Raw genomic sequence first — 20509 nt, 5'->3', positions numbered from 1 at the left:
AATCTTCCTTTAGCTTCTAATGCTTGTTTTTTTAGGATATATATATATATATATATATATATATATATCCTAAAAAATCCTTTTATATATATATATATTATATATATAGGATATATATATAATATATATATATAAAGGACTTTTATTAGGAAAAGCCTTTCAAAAAGCAGTATCTACCCCAAATTTAACCTGTTTTGATTCTGATACTCAACAGATTGACCATTTGTGTCTACATAAACTTAGATGATAATTTATTTAGAAAATTTCCTGGTTACAATGGGAGAAACAGGGCAGCTTGTCCAACATGCCAAAATATTCAATGTATTCAGAAACCAAGTTTTTGTGGATGGAATGGCCTAAGACAAAAAGAATAAATAAATGGGTATCTATCAGAGGTACTACTTTAGGAGTGACTTGGTGGATTCAGTACTTTCTAAATCTAACTTTGCCATATGATCCAGAAGATTATGAGGAGCCTTATGGTATACCTAGATTAAATTACATTTAGGAGTTCCTATTACTCATTTAACACTAGTCTGGGGTGAAACCCAACCCTTTTGGTTTCAAAATGTTTATCCTAACTGTCCTAAAGCTGTTAGTTTACAATGATAACAACACATCTGGTGGATAAGTCAGCATTGGCCCCAGTGAAGAAAGTGGGCTCTGAGTCATATAGGATCAGGTCTGGGTATCCTTGGTCAGGCTGAGCTTGCCTTTAATAAAGATATGCCAAAGAAAAAACACTCTTGTCCAAAAAGGAAAATTAGAAGGATTTTATTTCAGGAAGAAGGTAAAGGATGGAAATCTCTTGGGTTGCTAATCTAGCATTAATACAATGGCTAAATCAAACAGCATATTATGATCAAAACCTCTCATATCCAACAATGGGGAAAAGCATGTACTTTAACTCAGGGGCTCCTAGATATGCTAACCAAAATGGAATCTGAAGTATCTATGGGTCAGTGGCCTTCTAACTGCAGAAACTCAAAATAAACCTATATGGAAATTAGCTCTCCCAATCAGTGGAAAATTATTAAAGCCTCCAGTAACTTATATAAATGTTCAATTACTTAGTATCCAAACCTATGGCTGACCAGACTTCTGATGCTGTTCATTAGTATGAACAGGAACTGTTGTAAATACCACCAGAGTTCTTCCCATTGGAGGAAGATGGACCTATTAGGGTCATTAGCCAATGATTAGCCAATGATTCTTATTGAATTCTAATATCTACTGACATTTGTGAATTCAGGCAAAATACACAGCTATGCTCTAACAATGGAATCCTGAATTCATTCCAAGTTGGCCTATAATGCCTATACTATGTGGTATACGGGAAAAGGAAGATTTTGTTGGGAAGGTTTATAAAACACCTCTGTAATACTTCTTGATTTATTTTGTAACCAGAGTACTTTTCATCATAACAACACTGCCATGTGGTGTAATACTGGCTTTGCAACTCAAATAGAATTGCCTGATGCTAACAAAAATTTTACTAATGTTGGTATTGATGACCAAAGGTTTTGGGAGAGAGAAATACAACCACCACAAGATGTGATATCTATAGAAACTAACTGGGCCAGAGAAATTGTTACAGATAACATTTAATTACCATTTTAAACCAATAAGCTCAAACATATCACAAAGTAACTACAGATAAAGAAGATACTCAAATTAATTCAAGATTATCAAAATAACCTGTCATGGATTTTTTTGATTCTTCTCTTGTCTTTCCAATTCTGTACCTACTCCCCATTGGTTGCTTCAAATGTTATTAATTGCATTTTTATTACTATTTATGTGTTTATGTTATGAATGTTATACAAAAGGCAAAGGGAAAAACTCACCACAAAGCACGTGTGCAATATTTGCATGACAGTTTGACCTCATGAAAAAAAGTCAACTGTAATATTCCCTATTAAAAGCCATACTGTTGATCTCCATCCCTACCCGCGCATAGATTCCTAGGCTACATAAATCAGGCCTAGCATCAAGGGACATGATGGACTCATGGCAGATAAGGAATCACCCTGATATCAAAGGACAAAATAATGATCATCAATGCTTTCTGAAAAAAGATTATTGATTAAATGGGGGGTGGAGTAGGATGTGGGGAAAGCAATGAGAGAAAAACCCTTTAAAGGCCCTAATATAAGGAAGGCCATTTTAGATTTCTTTCTAAGTCAACATAACTTTGTTTAAACCAAAAGCTTGATTTAAGGCCTCCTGCCAAGCATGCACTCTGTACATCTGCTTTACAAATGAGCAGCCTGAATGAAAGCCTCCTGTCCTTAAGGTGTCGATCAATGCTCCTACTCCCTATATTCTATGGTGTTAAAACTCGTGATTCTTGCCTACATATTAATCTATAACTTTTCTGAGAGACTGTACCTCTGACATATTGATTTATGGCTCTTTATGTAAAAAAGTAGATAACCCTGTAAAAACTGCTCATTCTCCAGAGCACTTTCTTCCCTGTGAAGATTGTATTTCCTGGGCAGCTGTCTTAATTTGGGCTTGAATAGAACTCTTTACTTTCTTCATATTAGAGTTCTTTCTAGTCAATTTATGTTGACAGAACTAATATAGCACTTTGTACTTAATAAGCTGTTAAGTACAGGTACCAATCAGACTTTAGCAGTTACTGCTTCTTGTCCACATTTACTTTCTTTTATTCATCTCCCCCACTTACATTTTATTTGTTCTGATATAGCTACACTTTTTTTCCTTAGGATTTTTCTTTTCTTTTATTTTCTTTTAAATATTTTATTATTTATTTGAGAGAGAGAGAGAGAGAGAGAGTGAGAGAGTGTGAGCGGGGAGGAGGGGCAGAGGCAGAGGGAGAAGCAGACTCCTTGCTGAGCAGGGAGCCCCATGCAGGGCTTTATTCCAGGACCCTGGGACTACAACCTGAGCCGAAGGCAGATGCTTAACTGACTGAGCCACCCAAGTGTCTCCTCTTAGGATGTTTTTATGTCAGGATTTTTCACTATTTGGTTTTATTGAATAATAAATGAATTGGTATTTTGGCAAGCACAGTTTATATTAGAGTTTTTTGATACCCTGTACATTGTAGTGGTGGGATTCTCTTAATGACTCCACATGTTTCCTTATAGGAATGCCTCCTTTAAGGAAGCTGAGTTCTACATATGCTACAGAGCCCTGGGGAGATTGTAGCTTTCATATTTGAGTGACTGGCTAAGGTAGGTAGTGCTAAGTTGGCCAATGCCACTTTGCATTCAGGGCCAAGGGGGACATTGTTAAGACTGATCTTGAATTCAAGTGGCTTGTTCACAGGCTCCAGAGTGGCAAAATCTCAAAAAATTACTGGGGCCACAGAGGGTGAGGGGGAAGCATTTCAAGGTGAGATACTTATCATAGATAGGCTTGCTGGCATTGCCCGTGCCCTAATTTGGGAAATTACTGTAATCTGTTATTGAAATTAAAAAGGGGAAGGAAAACTGGCCTTAGGGCATCTGGCAGAGATATTGGTTCTTAAACTAAATGCACAGGCTTCTGAATCTTTAGTGTGAACCTCAGTTTCAAGAATCTACTGAAGATCTTTTTTCCAGCTAAAACAAACATGGGGACCAAGAGAAAGCCCTCCTTAAAGGAAGGCTTTTCAGGTCTTAAAGATTCCATTAAAGCAGCAAAGGCCACTAAGGCACATGGTGGAAACCATCTGTCTTCTACATTGTGAAGTCTGGATGGTAGGCAGAGCTCACCTCTCAATGTAGCACTGGGGGCCAGAAGTTTGGGACCAAGTGGAGAAATGGAAATGAAATGTTCCATACAAGAGGATCCCCATATGGTAAGTACAGAATGCCCAAATTAACCTTTTTAAAATGTTTTCTTTCACTTGTATTTAAGTTCAAGAGATATGGATTCTGAACGGTTGGCATAAACCCAGTGGCATTAAGGTGAGGCCAAAAACTAAGATTTTCTCCTTCCCTCAAGTACTACTGAATTTCTTCTTCAGTCTTTGGCAACATTAAGTACTGGGTTTTGGAAATACAATTTTAATTTTTCTTGGGATGTCTGCTTTGAGGTCTGGGGATGGCTGATTTTAGAAATTTTGTGGTTGTGGGGCTGGTGTTGTGATATTCTTGTGTCTCACCAACTCTTTGGACTTTTCAAAACTAGGTGCAGGAAAGGTTGACCTGGGAGCTAGCACGGTCTCTGAAATCTTGCAGGAACTCACTCATGCAGATTTAGAGGAAAATACCGTTGTGGTTGAAACCCGCAGACGGCAACACTGTGGCCACACAGTGGCCATTCTTATTCCACAGGATAGGAAGCACATCCTAGGGACAGCTGGGCACCTTGGACAGCAGGACTTCCATGCCAGGCTCATCATTCTTGGTTAGAAGGCAGCGGCTGGACCTGCACGCAGACACACCATCTGAGCCCACCAGGAACTTCTTGAAGTTCCAGGAGACATCGTTGTGATACATGGGAGATCAGGTGATGAACCTGGGGTCCGTCCTGAGTGCAGTGGGCTCTCACCCGGGGCAGACAAGCCCCCACAGGAAGACAAAGAGGGAGATGCATCTGTGCATTGTTCACCTCACCCTTCTCAAATAGCAGCAAAGTGGGCTTGAACCTGCAGGCAGGTTGGATGTTCTTGAGGGGATTCAGGATCTCTTCCTTCCTGGCAGTCTCCTGATGCATGAACTGGTTGCATGGGAAGCCAGGAAGCTGAGCACCACTAGGCCCTGGATCCAGAGGTGCCGCTGCAACTCCTTTCATCTGGGCTTAGTCTCTGATGATCATGTCCCGGAGAGAGGCCACATTCTCTAATACATCATGTAGTCCCACAGGGACACTGGGCTCCCTGATCCCTACCAACCAGTTGGAGTGCAGAAAAGGCCTCCACCCAGCGGAGGCCCAGCAGAGTTGTGCACTGGGAGCTGTAGGACCAGAGTGCCTATTGTTGTTGTTAAAAAAAAAAAAAAATATATATATATATATTTTTTATATATATTTATATATATAAAAAATATATATAATATATAATATATTTAATATAATATATAATATATATAATATATAAATTATAAAATATATATATAAAATATATATAAAAATATAAAATATAAAATATATACAATATATAATATATATTTAATATAATATATAATATATATAATATATATAATATATATATAAAATATAAATATAATATATATAATATATATTAAATATATATTATATATATTATATATAAATATATAATAATATATATAATATATAATATAATATATATATTATTTATATATATATATATATATATATATATTTGAGAAAGAGTGAGCAAGAGAGTGCAGGAGGGGAGGGGAGAGGCAGAGAGAGAGGGAGAAGTAGGCTCCCCAGCTGGGCAGGGAGCCTGATGCAGGGCTCCACCTCATAATCGAGCCCCTGAGACCACAACCTGAGTGGAAGGCAGATGCTTAACCAACTGAACTACCCAGGTGCCCCTGATATTTCTTAATATCATCACTTAATCTCATTGCTGAGCTCTGATAGCTATCTTGGTTAACAAAGCTGGATGTAATCTGGGATGAGACTGGAGGAGGTGAATTTCCAACCTTGGGTGCAGAATACAGTTAATGGTAATGTATTGTTCAGAATAATTTTGGGGGCTTCTGAGGCCAGCACTGCTGGAGGTGGCAAAAGAGGAGCAGTGGTTGGCCTTGGGTGAATGGAACCCTAAGTAGATTCCTGATCTCATCTCCCAGGTAGACTGCCACATCCTTAGTTGATTACATGCTTAATTGTCAATTCTAACAGGTTAAGGAAGAAAAGCCAAGGGAATGTTGGGTGGGGGGGTGGTAGTGGTGGTGGGTATTTATACCACCTCTGATAGGGAAAAATGGAGAGAGCTCCATGATATGACTCTTGTAGTTACTCCATTCCAATCTCTTGCTTAGCTCTGGGGAGGAAGAGTGAGTGACTTACTTAACTGGTAAAGATGGGAAGTATAAGTGGGCGTGCTGCCCTTAGCTTGGCCCTTCTTCCTCTTGTGAGTGAGCTGCCCACAGGGAGCATATATTCTCTGCTTGAGAAGGCCTTCCCTGGCCTGGGGTCTGTGTCTAGAAAAGTAATTCTAATTCTGGGGTTCAATTAGCCACCGTTTGGCTTTTACACTAGGCTACTTACTCTATCTTGGCTTTTATTGCTATTAAAGATAATATTTTGAGCTCCCTTTGCTGCTTTTGTTTGATTTCTCAGTTTCTTTAGGACTTACTTAGTACTTCTGAGTGACACTAGCAATTATTTTCTAAAATGTCTTCAGGGCACCTGGGTGGCTCAGTTGGTTAAGCATCTAATTCTTGATTTCAGCTCAGGTCATGATCTTGGGGTTGTGGGATTGAACCCAAGCTCAGTGTAGAGTCTGTTTGTCTCTCTCTTTCTGCTCCTTCCTCTGTTTCCCCTCTCTCTTAAATAAATAAATAAATAAATAAATAAATAAATAAATAAATAAATAAATAAATAAATATCTTTAAAAAAATGTTCTTTTTGGAGTATCTGGGTGGCTCAGTGGTTAAGCGTCTCCTTTTGGCTCAGGTCATGATCCTGGGGTCCTGGGGTTGAGTCCAGCATGAGGCTCCCCATAGGGAGCCTGCTTCTCCCTCTGCCTATGTCTCTGCCTCTCTCAAGAATAAATAAATTAAATCTTTAAAAAAATGTTTTTTTCATGTTTATACACATATGTGTTATTACATTTAATACTAACATATAAGGTTCTAATTTCAGTTTGTATATTAGCATTATCACATCAGCTGGGGTTCAGGTGACCCTGAAGGTGAAAATAAGCAATATAATTTTTATGATGCTCCATGATTCTGAGCAGATTATGTAATAGTTTCATTTTCTTTTTTCTTTTTATTTGCTTGAGAGAGAGAGAGATAGGAAGAGAGAGAAAGAGAGCACAGAGGGAGAGGGAGAAGCAGACTCTCCACTGAGCAGAGAACCTGATGCAGGGCTTGATCCCAGGACCCTGGGATCAGAACCTCAGCTGAAGGCAGACACCTAACTGACTGAGCTACCCAGGCACCCCTGTGTAACAGGTCTTGGCTTGAGTTCTTGCTGAACTGAGGAAGGTGGCAGGGTCACCTGTGATTTGTTGTCTTCCTGAGATTTAGAGAGAAAAATAAAATATTCTAGTTGGATGACAAAATTGAAGAGGTGAAGTTAAGACACACATAAGGGTAGGAGAGAGTCACTAACTTTTTTGGTGAGTGTTGAATTCAGAAGGCAATGAAGAAGCAAACCTGGACAATTTGGTAAGATGCTTTTTTTTTTTTTTTTTTTTTTTGGCCCTGTGTACTGACGTATTCTGTGAAGCTCTTGAGGAGAGTGATGCTGCTACTGCTGGTGCTGGTGTTTGGAGATGACATTATTGTTGTTTGTTGAGTAAGGGCTTATTTAGCACCAGATATATGCTGAATGCATAGCATACATTATCTCATCTAACAAGGCTACTGTAGGTCTTGGTGTTGCAGGATTGCAGGGTTCCTGTCTCACAGAGTTGAAGAATGAGTTTCGTGGACACAAAAGGGTGAAGTGAAGTGAAAGTTTATTAAATGAAGGTGAGAGTAGAAAGGAAAAGAGAAAGCTCTCTAGAGCAAGAGGGGTGCTGAATGGGTTGCCACTGAGAGCTTTTAGTGGAAGTCTTATTGCGAACTGACTGGGAAGCTTGTGGCCTTGAGATTCTTGTGCCATCTTGGTTTGAGCAAGGACTATTGATAGCACCCTTAATGGCTCACTTCTCTGAGGACTGATCATTTTCTGTGATTACAATGTAGTTGCCCACCCCCCCCCCAAAAAAAAAGAAATTCCGTAACATCCAGGGCCAGTTGATCTGGTTTGTTCCTTTATTTCTGGTTTTGTGTGCCTCAGCATTCTCCACATTTGGGATTTCTGTGAGCCTGGTCATGTAGCCCCCTGGAAGAGCCTACTCTGAGGAGTCAGGGGCCTCCTGTCCTTCCCTGCCTAGACCTTAACACTCTCCATATTCACTGACAATGAGCTGTGTCTGAGGGAGGTGTTATTGTCCTCATTTTACACATGACAAAGCTGGGACTCAGAGAGATTAAGTAACTTTAAGGTCACACTCCAAAAAGCAGCTAGTAAATGGCCTGAATTCATTAGGTCAATCATTTCTCAGGTACTCAGGGAGCGTGTTGTATTAGCCATTGTTCTAAGTTGCAAGCATCAGAAACCAACTCTGGTAGATTAGTGCAGAAGAGGAACTTATTAAAGGGATCCTGGATTGACTGCTCACAGAAGTGCAGGGAGAGCTGGAGTACCAAGTGTGGAAGCTTCACAGCAGGAACAATGGTCAGAATATGGCTGCCTCTGCTGCCACTGTCTTTGCTAGGCCTTAGACACTTCAGCTTGTGATGCTCATCCACTGGGGCTTGGCACTGGAAGCTACTTGCAAGCCCTGCTTCCTCCCTTATCCTTTTTTTTTTTTTTTTTAAGATTTATTTATTTACTTGAGAGAGAGAAGAGAGAGAGAGAGAATGTCAGTGGGGCAGAGGGAGAGAGAATCCTGAAGCACTCTCTGCTGAGAGAGAGCCAGTCAAGGGGCTTAATCCCAGGACCTTGAGATCATGACCTCAGCTGAAACCAAGAGATGGCTGCCCAACTGGCCAAACCACCCAGGCACCCCCGCCTGCTCTTTCATCTTACTGCAGCCACCACTGTCCCCAGAAACTCCATGGTCTCTGCTTCTTGGTATGAGAACCTCTGGAAGATGCTTTGATGAGTGGAGTGTAAGTACATGGGCCTGGTCCAGAGCTGCTGGAGAGGGGAGCAACATACTTCCTGCACTTGCATCTTCTCTCCTAGGAGGTGGGCTCTATTCCCAAGACTCATATGATGAGGAACTCCCCAGATATGGTAAAGACATTCAAACACTGGAGAGCCAAAGGAACAAAAAATAGTCATATGAAAATCTACTATATGAAATGGCAGTGCTAGACATGGTAGAGAATTAAAAAGATAAATTGGCCCAGAATCTACCTTCAGAGACTTTATGGACTCATAATTCTCTTCTTTTTTTAATGTGCATATTTATTTGGCATCATAGTTTGCAAAGCTCTTTCACTCTCATTGTTTCATTAGATCCTTCTGACAGCCATGGAAGGCAAGCAGAACTGATGTTATCTCTCTTTTATACTTGAAGAAGCTAAGAAGTTAGGTAATGAGCCAGTCCTCTGACTCCAGACTCAGTGCTGAATGAGTCAACCAACAATTGATTCCAAGGCATGTGGTTTCCCTGACATTTTAAAAAAAGATTCTATTTACTTATTTGAGAAACAGAGAGAGCACAAGTGTGTGTGTGGGGGGTGTCAGAAGGAGAGGGAGAAACAGACTCCCTGCTGAGCAGGGAGCTTGACTTGGAGGGCTGGATCCAGGACCCCAGAATCATGACCTGAGCAGAAGGCTGACTCCTACCCCATTGAGCTACCTAGATGCCCTTCCTCTGACATTTTAACACTCCTGAAATCAGGAGGCATCTTATAATCAACGGTATATCATAGTTTAATTGATAGCTTTTTATTCCTAGTGGTATGTAAAATAAGGGAACATCTTCAATCGATAAAGTGTAGATTCATTAGAACATAGTCACTAGATAGGGGTAAGAAGTAATAAGGGACATAAAGGTAAGCTGAGAGATCAGGGAAGACTTTGTGGGGGAATGGATTATATAGCCCACCATCCCTTGGTCCCTTATCTACAACTCTGAATTCCAAAAGGCTTTTTTTTTTTTTTTGCCTACAAGTTTGGCACCAAAAGTCATTTGTCAGCAAAATCTGAACTGAACAGATGTGAAGTAATTTATAGCTATAAGGAATAAATAAATATAATATGTAATTATAGCCAAATTATACTTTTAGTTATTCTACTTACCATGAAGATCAATATGTGTAGCTGCATAAATATTAATGTTTGATAATGGAGTATTATTCCAGGCCCTCAAAAGGAAGGGGAGGAGGTGGTATTACCTAATATTGGGTCCATGTACTGCACTGTCTTTTTAAAATCTATAAAATTCTGAATTTTGGAAACCATTTAGACCGAAGGGTTATGGATAAAGGACTCTGGATTGTATCTGAACTGGGGCTTGATTGGTGGATACAATTTAGATATTTGGAGATGCAGAGGGGATTTTTAGGAAGAGTAAGAGCATCATCCCACACCAGCTTGGGTCTCGGTCTAAGTCATTATCCAACCATTAAATTTGCTTTAAGAGCAGAGAGTGATCAGTACTTTCCTTTAAGTTGCGATTCATACACAGTTGGAGGGTTGGACTTTCTGGGTTTGGTTTTCTCCCTCAGAGTATTAATCCCCTCCTTTTCCCAAAAATCACCTGACTTCTGAGAAAACTCTAACACACCCTTTGGCTGGAAAAGAACATTAGGCAATCAATGGAATTCCCCACTCCTTTCTCCCCTCCGGAACCCCGGATGGAGGGACCTTGAGCATGAAAGAAGTATGCAGTTCTTGTTTCAAAAGCAGAGGGAGCTCCAAGATCAAGGCTGAGTTATCCTTTCCCTTGTCATGGTCTCCCAGCCCCCTCTTTGTTTAGATCAGGGAATTTCAGACATGCACACTGGGATAGAAAATCATAAGAACAGAACCAGGACAGGGAGGCCGGCGGAGGTTCCTGCAGAGGGAGCGTCCTGGCCCCGTGCTGCTCTCCCTGGGAGCCGGCAGGGTTGCCCAGCATGCCCACTGGCACGAGAGAGGGGACTGACCCACTTGTTTCCATCAGCTTCTGAAGGTAAAAACCTTAAACATTGAGGAGCAGAGCTTTGATGGAAGAATAAAGAAAGGCAGAAAACTTCACATGGGAAGGTTTTGGGCAAAGATGGAGGGCTGGAAGGAGCAAAATAATAGAAGGCAGAATGTAGGCAACCTCTTTCTCTTACGTTGCCTCCCCCTTCCCTCACTGTCATCATTTTCAGGGTTAGAAACATTTTTGGCAAGACTCTTTGAAGAACTGTGGAAAGATATCTCATCTTTTTAGTAAAGAAGAAAAACCTCAAACCCTAGAAAATTAACATAGGAAATTGAGGGAATACCTTTCCTTTCCTTTTGTGTCTCTTGTCATTCAGCTGCCCTTTGTCTCATTCCCCACTCCACCCTGTCTCAGACCACTTCTCCCAAGGTCACTGCCTTCTAGTAAAAGAAGCTCATCCCTCCATCGGTGGTCATTGGGAGCATCAACAGAAATACATGCAGTAAGAAGCATAGTAAAGAGAGCGGGTGTGAAGTGATAAAGGGGATCTTCGGGGATCCCTGGGTGGCGCAGTGGTTTGGTGCCTGCCTTTGGCCCAGAGCACAATCCTGGAGACCCAGGATCAAATCCCATGTTGGGCTCCCGGTGCATGGAGCCTGCTTCTCCCTCTGCCTGAGTCTCTCTCTCTCTCTCTCTCTCTCTCTCTCTCTCTGTGACTATCATTAAAAAAAAAAAAAAAAAAAAAAAAAAAAAGATAAAGATAAAGGGGATTTTTGCCAAAAAAGGAGGGAGAAATGTCCTAGATGGAGAGTCATGATGGGGAAAGACTCCTGAAAACCTGAGTGGAAATGGGGATATTGTTTTGTGAGGGCAGGAGAGAGACTGATAGATACAAAAGGTGCACGGGTCACGGGTGGGGGTGAGGAGGGAGGAGGAAGAAAATTGGGAGAAAGCACTCATTTTTTTGGAGAAAAACTGGGAGAAGACCCAGAGAAGCAATGGGAGAAGGAGAAGATCTAGTTTTAGTCTAGAAAATGAATTGAAGTAGAACCAGGGAGGGTGTGAGAGGACAGGCATCATGTGGTGATCAGTGTATGGTTTTGTTTAACCTGTGTGTTATTGTTATGAATGTGACATTGAACCCCAGGTGACCCCCACCACCAAAGCAGGTACCTGTGTTTGTTTGACAAATACAGCCAGCCCTGCCACCCCTTTGCTCCAAAGTCCAAAGGTGCAGAGGGCCAGGAACTAGAGGCCTGCTGTTGACCAGGGATGAACAAATTGCCAGAGATGTGGTAAGTGATCATGAGTCTACAGAGATATACATGGACTCTATTCCCTTTATCTTCTCAAGAGAACAGCTCAGATCTGAAGCCCAGGGTTCAGTTTGACCTGGGTCTTTTTGCTTTTTATTTCAACTTAAGATTCTTCTGCATGAGCTGTTGCCCTCCTCCCTTCTACTTGTTTCCCTCCCTTTCCCCTCCCTTCTACCCATGACAAATGTTAGGGCACTGCACTAGTCTGCCAGTACCTGGGTCATCTACCTCTCCATGTCTTTTTTTTCAGGTGCATTGTCCTGTTTTCCCTTTTGGCATCAGTTTATGCTGAGCCTACTATGTATGGAGAGATCCTGTCCCCTAACTACCCTCAGGCATACCCCAACGAGATAGAGAAATCTTGGAATATAGAAGTTCCTGAAGGGTATGGGATCCATCTCTACTTCACTCACCTGGACATAGAGCTGTCAGAGAACTGTGCATATGACTCAGTGCAGGTATATTTTAAAAGATAGGGCTGGGAAGGGTGGTGTCTTATTCTCTCTCTCCCCTTCTCTGACCTCCATTCCAAAATACCACCCTTTCTTAGCTTTCTTTTGACTCTTCTCTTAGATAATGTCAGGAAACTTTGAAGAAGGGAAACTCTGTGGACAGAAGACCAGCAAGAATCCCAACTCCCCAATTGTGGAAGAGTTCCAAATCCCACACAATAGACTCCAGGTGATCTTTAAGTCAGACTTCTCCAATGAAGAACGTTTCACTGGGTTTGCTGCATACTATGTCGCTGTAGGTAAGGCATGACCCTTACCCTTCTCCATGTACGTTATTGATCCAGCTAAAAGATTAGAAGCAGGACAAACACTGAGAGATTCCATGAATAAGGATTCTGTTTATAATTATAGCTCTTATGAAGTGTTGACCAGACTTGGATCTGTCCATGGATTGCCTTTGTGAAATTCAAACATATGATTATATCTCAGTGGTGATGATGATAATGGTAAAAATAGGCAATAAATAGTAATTTATTGAGAACCACTATAAATTTGGCACTGTATTAGTAACTTTACCTATATTTACTTAATCTTCATTACAATTCTTCAAAGTAGGTATAGAGATCTCCACTTAAAGATCACTTAAGGAAGTGAGCGCACTAGGGAAATTAAGCAACTTGCCAAGAATCACATTGAGAATGCATGATATTCAAACCCACCCAATGGCAAACAAACCTTCAAATTCTGTGTACTTCTATACCTAACTCCAGATTAAAGTGAAATTAGAGCATCTCATAAAGCCAAAACTATTGTTTAGATTTGACAGAAATGCCCAAATCCTCTAAAGTGGCAAGTGTACTTATTACTCTTCCCCTCAGAAGATATTTCATCCTGTATATCTTATAGAGTGTTGTCTCTGGAGCTGAAATGCTCTGTTAGAAAGGCCAAGGGTCCCTCTGTAAGGGAGCATTGAGAGCTCCCTTTAGCTGTGCAATAGCGGGCACAAGTCTAGAATCATATTGTAGGAGAGTAATATATAGAATAATACCATCCTGAAATGTGATTCATTCATGTTAGCAACAGGCCTTTCCTACTTTTTCTTACCCTTGTAGTTTTGGGTTTAAACTCATTCTTCCTTCTGGATCTTTGTTACTGACCCCAATCTTTCTCTACTTTTTCTAGATATAAATGAGTGCACAGACTTTGCAGATGTCCCCTGTAGTCACTTCTGTAACAACTTCATTGGTGGTTACTTCTGCTCCTGCCCCCCAGAATACTTCCTCCATGACGATATGAAGAATTGTGGAGGTGAGCTTGCCATCAAGTGGGGTGCATGTTCCTTGGGATTTCGAATGGCTTGAAGTTTCAATTAGAACTTTGTTGACCCTTCCACTTTTGACTAGCCTCAGCCTTGCTTTGGCATGTATCCTTAGTTATTACCTATAAGCCCCTCTGAAGCTCCACAAGAGTGGAGGAAGACAAGCCTACAGGGTCAAGTAAATAATTGGAGAAGTGAGATAGATGCTTGTGAAGAGTCTGCCTGGGACTGTTCATAACCATAAGGGGCTCTGTCATAAGCAATGTGATGGAAACCCAATAAGCATTGGGTATCTCTACCGATTTGTATTGGGTGTGTAATTGTGGCATGGGGACTCTAGTCAGGGATGGTCAATTCATGAGAAGAGTCATAGAATGAGGCAGGAACTCCTTTACTTGACCCTGTATTTGATTTCTTTTCCCTTTTTCTCTCTTAGTCAATTGCAGTGGAGATGTATTCACTACACTGACTGGGGAGATTACAAGTCCCAATTATCCCAATCCATACCCAGAGAACTCAAGGTGCGACTATCAGATCCAGTTGGAAGATGGATACCAAGTGGTGGTGACTGTGCGGAGAGAAGATTTTGATGTGGAATCAGCCGATTCAAATGGCCACTGCCCTGACAGTTTAGTTGTGCGTGATGAATGATTAGTTTTCCTTCCAACTCACACAGAGAGCTTTCTCCTCAAAGACAAATTATCTTTCTTTCTGTCCTCTCTTTTCTTCTCCTTCTTATTTTATGTATCTTTTATTACCTCCTTTACTTTTATTCCCTCCATTTTACCCCTTTCTTTTAGTTCTTTCTCTCTTCTGATTTTATCATTTCATTTCTTTTTAGTTTGTTGCAGGAGACAAGCAATTTGGTCCTTACTGTGGTAACGGATTCCCTGGGCCACTAAATATTGAAACCAAGAGTAGCGCTCTTAATATCATCTTCCAAACTGACCAAACAGGGCAAAAAAGGGGCTGGAAACTTCGTTACCGTGGAGATCGTGAGTAACCTAGAAGTTGCTATTTATTGCTACCAAAGTCCCGGGACAATGTAAAATCCAAACGGGTAGATTGTTATATGTATAGGTATCCTGAGATACTTCACTTCTTCAGCAAGATCTAAACCTGTCAGTGGTTGACAGTATGAACTTCTAGGAATCCTCCAACTGGGCTTACAGGCACAGACAATTTGGGGTGGTTAGTTAGCATGTACAACTTTGGGGTGGTTAGTTAGTATATACTAACATGACTGGGAGGCTGGAACTAGCTCAATGACTCTTTCTGGAGTATGTAATGTCATATTATTTTAACATCTCCATTGGAATGTTAGGCGTCAGGATTAAGGACTACTGAATGATTTCAGAAAGTGTGAAGATGATGTAAATTGAACAGAGATTCTCCAACTATTTGGTAATTTTGTTTTCTGTCCTATCTAAGCAATCCCTTGTTCCAAAGAAGTCACTGCCAATTCTGTTTGGGAGCCTGAGAAAGCAATATATGTATTCAAAGATGTGGTAAAGATAACCTGTCTGGAAGGGTTTGAAGTTGTGCAGGTAAGGTACTGTTATGATCTCCTCCCTAATCCCTACATCAGGGTGAGCATACTGGAATTGTTGAATGGTGTACTGAATGTCCTCGTTTGAGCAAGATATAGCACCTTTTCCATAAATAGAACACCTCAGGATCTTTTGTCCTTCTTTGTGAGTCATGGAATTTCTTGGCCAGATTGACATTCTCATCCTGCCTTTAGTCTTCTTGGGGAAGAGGACCTGATATGCTAGGGCAAAGTTGTCTTTAGCCTCAACTCCTGGGTGCTTTGGGTGCTTTGCTACTAACATACCCCCAAGCTTCTTGTGGTCAGGACTCCTTGTTGAACCAAGGCCAGAGATAAATTTCATTTTTGACTTTCATTTCCCATATCTCTCCTTACAAATTAATGGTGATGTGTATTATTCTCCAGGGAAGTGTTGGCTCATCATCTTTCTATTCTACTTGTCAAAGTAATGGAAAGTGGAGTAATTCCAAACTGAAATGTCAACGTATGTATTTCTTTAAAATGAGACTCTTTTTTTATTTCAATGGGAGTTAAAAGATCAGTTCATCAAAATTCAAATTCATGCTTTCCTCTTAGGCTTGTGAGAGAGTGGGTTGGATTTTTTGAAGGGAAGCCATACATGAGGTGCTAGCCCAGATCTGGTCCCAGACAGGCCAGACAAGCAGGTTTCTTTCAAAGAAAGGGGCTGTGTGATTGGTAGAGTTAGTAGGACCATAGAGTCCATTCCTGACTTCTGCAGGGGCCTCCATCAACCACTGAGAAGCAAGTTCCTCCCTGTAGCTTTTGGGGGGCTATCTGCATTGGGAGGACTCAGTGGTCTGGGAAGATTCATCTCAGGTTTGGGATGTGCTTATGGATGTGGGGTGGGAAAGAGTGAGGAATATGGCTGGAAGGATGAAACTGGCCCAATGACTCTAGAAGAAGTGGATATCCTGACCATCACTCTCCTACCTTCTTCTTGTAGCTGTGGACTGTGGCTCTCCTGAACCCATTCAGAATGGTAAAGCTGAAGATCCAGAACATACTTTATTTGGTTCTGTCATTCATTACACTTGTGAGGAGCCATATTACTACTTGGAAGATGAAGAAAGCGGTAGGTTTCTTTGACTAGAGAAAAAAGGAGAAAGAGTAAGAGTGCTAGAGAGTGAATCGAACCATTTTTCTGGATTGGAAGAGAGTTTGGAGGCAAATGAAGGAGATGGGATGGACTTTGTTTATCCTCTTGGCTTAATCTAAAGATAAAAATTTCCTATAGGGATATAGGATCATCCTTGGGAATTATAGAGGTCGCTGAGTTTAGCTTCACAGCTATGGCAAGAATTCCCCCTACAATATCCATTTTCATGTGATTATCCAGCTTTTGACCAGTTATTTAGTGTAGAACCTCAGGAGTAATGCTTCCATTGTTAAGTTACCATACTATATGACTGGCTTTCTCGATGGAGAGGCCTTGGTAGTACTAGGCAAAGGACTGGATAAGGCATGATATGTACCACTTCATTGCTTTTAATTTATTATTTTTTAAAAGATTAATTAAATTGTATTTTTAAAAAGATTTTATTAATTTATTTTAAAAACATTTCATTCATTCATTCATTCATTCATTCCTGAGAGAAACAGAGAGAGAGGCAGAGACATAAGCAGAGGGATAGGCAGGCTCTCTGCAGGAGCCCCATGAGGGATTCGATTCTGCACCTTGGGATCACACCCTGAGTCAAAGGCAGATGCTCAACCTCAAACCTCTGTGCTGAGCACAGAGCCCAATGTAGGGCTTGATCCTGTGACCCAAGCTGAAATCAAAAGTCAGATGCTCAATCGACTGAGCCATCCAGGCACTCCTAATTTATTTATTCTAGACAGAGAGAGAGAGAGAGAGTGTGAGTAGGAGGGGCAAAGAGGGAGGGAGAGAGAATGTCAAACTGAGTCGGAAGCCCATTGCAGGGCTCAATTTCATGACCCTGAGGTGACCTGTGCTGAAACCAAGAGTTGGACACTTAACTGATTGTGACACCCAGGTGCCCCACTTTTAATTTAACTTAATTTAGTTAATTTTCCCACTTGAAGTCTTTTTCTAATCTTTGCCATAACCCTCTTCGTCTTTGGAGAATATTCCTTCCCCTCCCTTGGGAGGATAGAGGCTAGAGGGATTGTGGATAGGGGGATCTCAAGACTCTTTTCTAGTTGATTTGATTTGACCCACTCCTCAAATCCCAGAGGAGCTGAGGCTCTGAATGAAAGGGGAAATGGAAGAGAGGAGGTATGGTGGTGAGTGTGTCCTATGTCCCTTGTGCTATTCCAGGAGAGTATCACTGCGCTGGCAACGGGAGCTGGGTGAACAAATTGCTGGGCACGGAGCTGCCAAAATGTGTTCCAGGTAATCAGGGCTCAGTCTTGGGGAGACACCATATATACAGGTGCTGGCATGTGGGGCCACTCTCTGAAAGTAGGTGCAGTCCTTTTGGGAAAGGACTTAACTATCTGGGTGTAGCAGAGTCTATCTCAGTGAGATGGAAACACTGGGCTGTGAGCCTGCAAGGGTTTGGGGGAAATTCCTTCACTGCAGTGAGTCAGGCCAACTGACAGGAAATATAAGATCAGCCAGTGACAGTTGGTATCAGATTAGGGGCCAGTTAGATTGGTAATGTAGCTGTAGTAAGGGGATGTAGAAGTGATAAAAAACAGGACCTGAAAATTGAGAGTGAGGAATCCACATACTGACACAAGACCAGTTGAATAGCTCAGTTATTATGTAAAAGTCTCTATGGCAATAAGATATATGGCAATACAAGAAAGGAGGAGTTGCAGACAGATCAGAATTTGATAGAAGCAGGCTTTCAGACATAATAATAATAATGATCCTGGTAGTAACAACAGTGTTATTGAGAGCTAAGGACTGAGCTAATTGCATTTATTATCTCATTCCAGTTACTGCAACAACCTTTGAGATATTATCAGTCCCATTTCACAGATAAGTGACCTGAGTACAAGGTCACAGAATTAGTAAGAGGTAGGAGTAGACTTTGAACTCAGGTCTTTCTGAGTCCAAGCCTTTTATGCTCACCTCAGAGTCTATTCAGGCTGACTACTGAGAGATTTAGGTAAGCCAGCTTCATCTGGAATAAAATTTAATATTAGTTGTATTCAGTAATGGCAAAGTGATCAAACCTGGAATCAGTGGGGAATGAGATGAAAGATTAAAGAAGAGAACCCTCCCTTTGTTCTACTTCCATGGATTGCTAGGAGGGACTCAGCTGCAATTAGGACTTCAGTAAAGAAGGTGATAAACACTCAATCTGGCATCAGGAGAAGGTGAAATGCTTTCCTCCTCCACCATCTGTATGAGGAAAGAGTTTCCCAGCACTGGTTCCAGTTGGACCCCTGTCCCCATGGGCTGAACCTAGGATGAAGTGCACCTCTACAGGGGCTGTTCATATTGTGAGGCACTAGCTCATTTGGACTCAGCAAGTCATACACTGCTTCAGTTTAACCAGTTTCTCCCATAAGTCTGCCTGTGGCTTTGGAAAAGTGAAATGTTTGGTGATCGCATTCAGGATGAGTCAGGTACTGAGATGGTTGACCAAATATAGGGTTGGCTATACTATGCTAGAGAATTCTGGAGCCTGGCAAGTTTTTGAGTGGTCGGAGGATTTGCAGGAGGCTAACAATTTCTTTCTCTCCACCTTGTTCTTGTTCCTTCCCAGTCTGTGGTGTTCCCAGTAAGCCCTTTATGGGAAAGCAGAGGATATTTGGAGGATCCCTTGCAGAGATTCAAAATTTCCCCTGGCAAGTCTTCTTTTTGAACCCGTGGGCTGGTGGGGCTCTCATCGATGAGTACTGGGTGCTGACAGCTGCCCATGTTGTGGAGGGAAACCGCGAACCAGTAATGTATGTTGGGTCCACCTCAGTGGTTACTTCAGAACTGACAAAAGCCCAGATGCTCACTGCTGAGCGTGTGATTATTCATCCGGATTGGGAATTCCTGGATGACCCAGAAACACGGAAGAATTTCAACAATGACATTGCACTTGTGCAGCTGAAAGAGCCAGTGAAAATGGGACCCAATGTCTCCCCTATCTGCCTGCCAGGCACCTCCTCAGAATATGACCCCCCAATGGGAGCCCTGGGACTGATCTCAGGCTGGGGCCGAACAAAGGCAAGAGATCATGTGATCATGCTCAGAGGGGCAAGCTTACCCATTGTTCCCTTAGAAAAGTGCCGGGAGGTGAAAGGAAAAAATGTCAAAGTGGATATAAATACCTATGTTTTCACTAATAACATGATCTGTGCTGGAGGAGAGAAGGGTGTTGATAGCTGTGAAGGGGACAGTGGTGGAGCCTTTGCTCTACGGGTTCCCAATGAAGAGACCCTCAAATTCTATGTAGCTGGTCTGGTGTCCTGGGGCCCCCAGTGTGGAACCTATGGAATCTATACACGAGTGAAGAATTACATTGACTGGATAAGACAGACAATGCAGGAACATAGTACCCCCAGTAGGGACTAATCCATACACCAGACCACCAGTCTCTCTAAGGGCTATGACCAATCCGTTGCTTTCCTCTCAATATTCGCATTATTTCACCATGACTGAGAGAATACTTGGGAGTGTGATTTAAATAGAACTTGATCATTGGGATACTTAGCTGGAAGTTGCATTTGATCATGACATCGTATTGGTCATTTGGTGTGATCTGAATCTGTGGGGTCCTCTCCCCTAAATACCAACTATGGATCACAACATGAGAAAGGTTGTCCTAGGGAGTTCTCTTTCCTGATGATTGCCTGGTGTTTCAGTTCTGACTCTGAAATTTATTGTTGGGCATACCTTTGATTTTTTGTTTCCCCTTTATCTGTTCGAAGTTTCATTTGCTTTATCATACTCAGTGTCTACTATCTACTGTAATAAATCATGTTTATAACCCAATTCTGGCTGACTTATCTTATTCCACATTAGGACCTGAGTCCCAGAGAAAGGTGATGAAAGGCTGTTGTGTCATGGAGATTCAGGCATTTATTTATTTATTTATTAAAAATTTTTTTATTGGAGTTCAGTTTGCCAACATATAGCATAACACCCAGTGCTCATCCCACCAAGTGCCCCCCTCAGTGCCTTTCACCCAGTCA

General features: G+C 41.5%; 1 protein-coding gene across 2 annotated transcripts; it reads left to right on the top strand.

The window, feature by feature from the left end:
- Positions 1-10557: 10557 nt before the first annotated feature.
- On the top strand, positions 10558-20309 carry C1S (complement C1s). 2 transcript variants are annotated; one of them, XM_025995292.2, is made up of 12 exons: positions 10558-10795; positions 11950-12048; positions 12320-12527; positions 12643-12820; positions 13704-13829; positions 14276-14475; positions 14681-14834; positions 15271-15386; positions 15794-15872; positions 16353-16481; positions 17688-17762; positions 19090-20309. In XM_025995292.2, exons 2-12 carry the CDS (start codon positions 12026-12028, stop codon positions 19887-19889), a joined length of 2088 nt encoding a protein of 695 aa, XP_025851077.1. In that variant the 5' UTR covers positions 10558-10795; positions 11950-12025; the 3' UTR covers positions 19890-20309. The 2 variants fall into 2 exon arrangements, with proteins under 2 accessions (XP_025851077.1, XP_025851076.1); XM_025995291.2 differs by having other exon boundaries at positions 11901-12048.
- Positions 20310-20509: the final 200 nt, after the last annotated feature.

The sequence above is a fragment of the Vulpes vulpes genome, chromosome 8, assembly GCF_048418805.1.
Source record: "Vulpes vulpes isolate BD-2025 chromosome 8, VulVul3, whole genome shotgun sequence".
Classification (NCBI taxonomy): domain Eukaryota; kingdom Metazoa; phylum Chordata; class Mammalia; order Carnivora; family Canidae; genus Vulpes; species Vulpes vulpes.
Note: the sequence above shows the minus strand (reverse complement) of the source record. Positions and strands in the feature narration are given on the sequence as shown.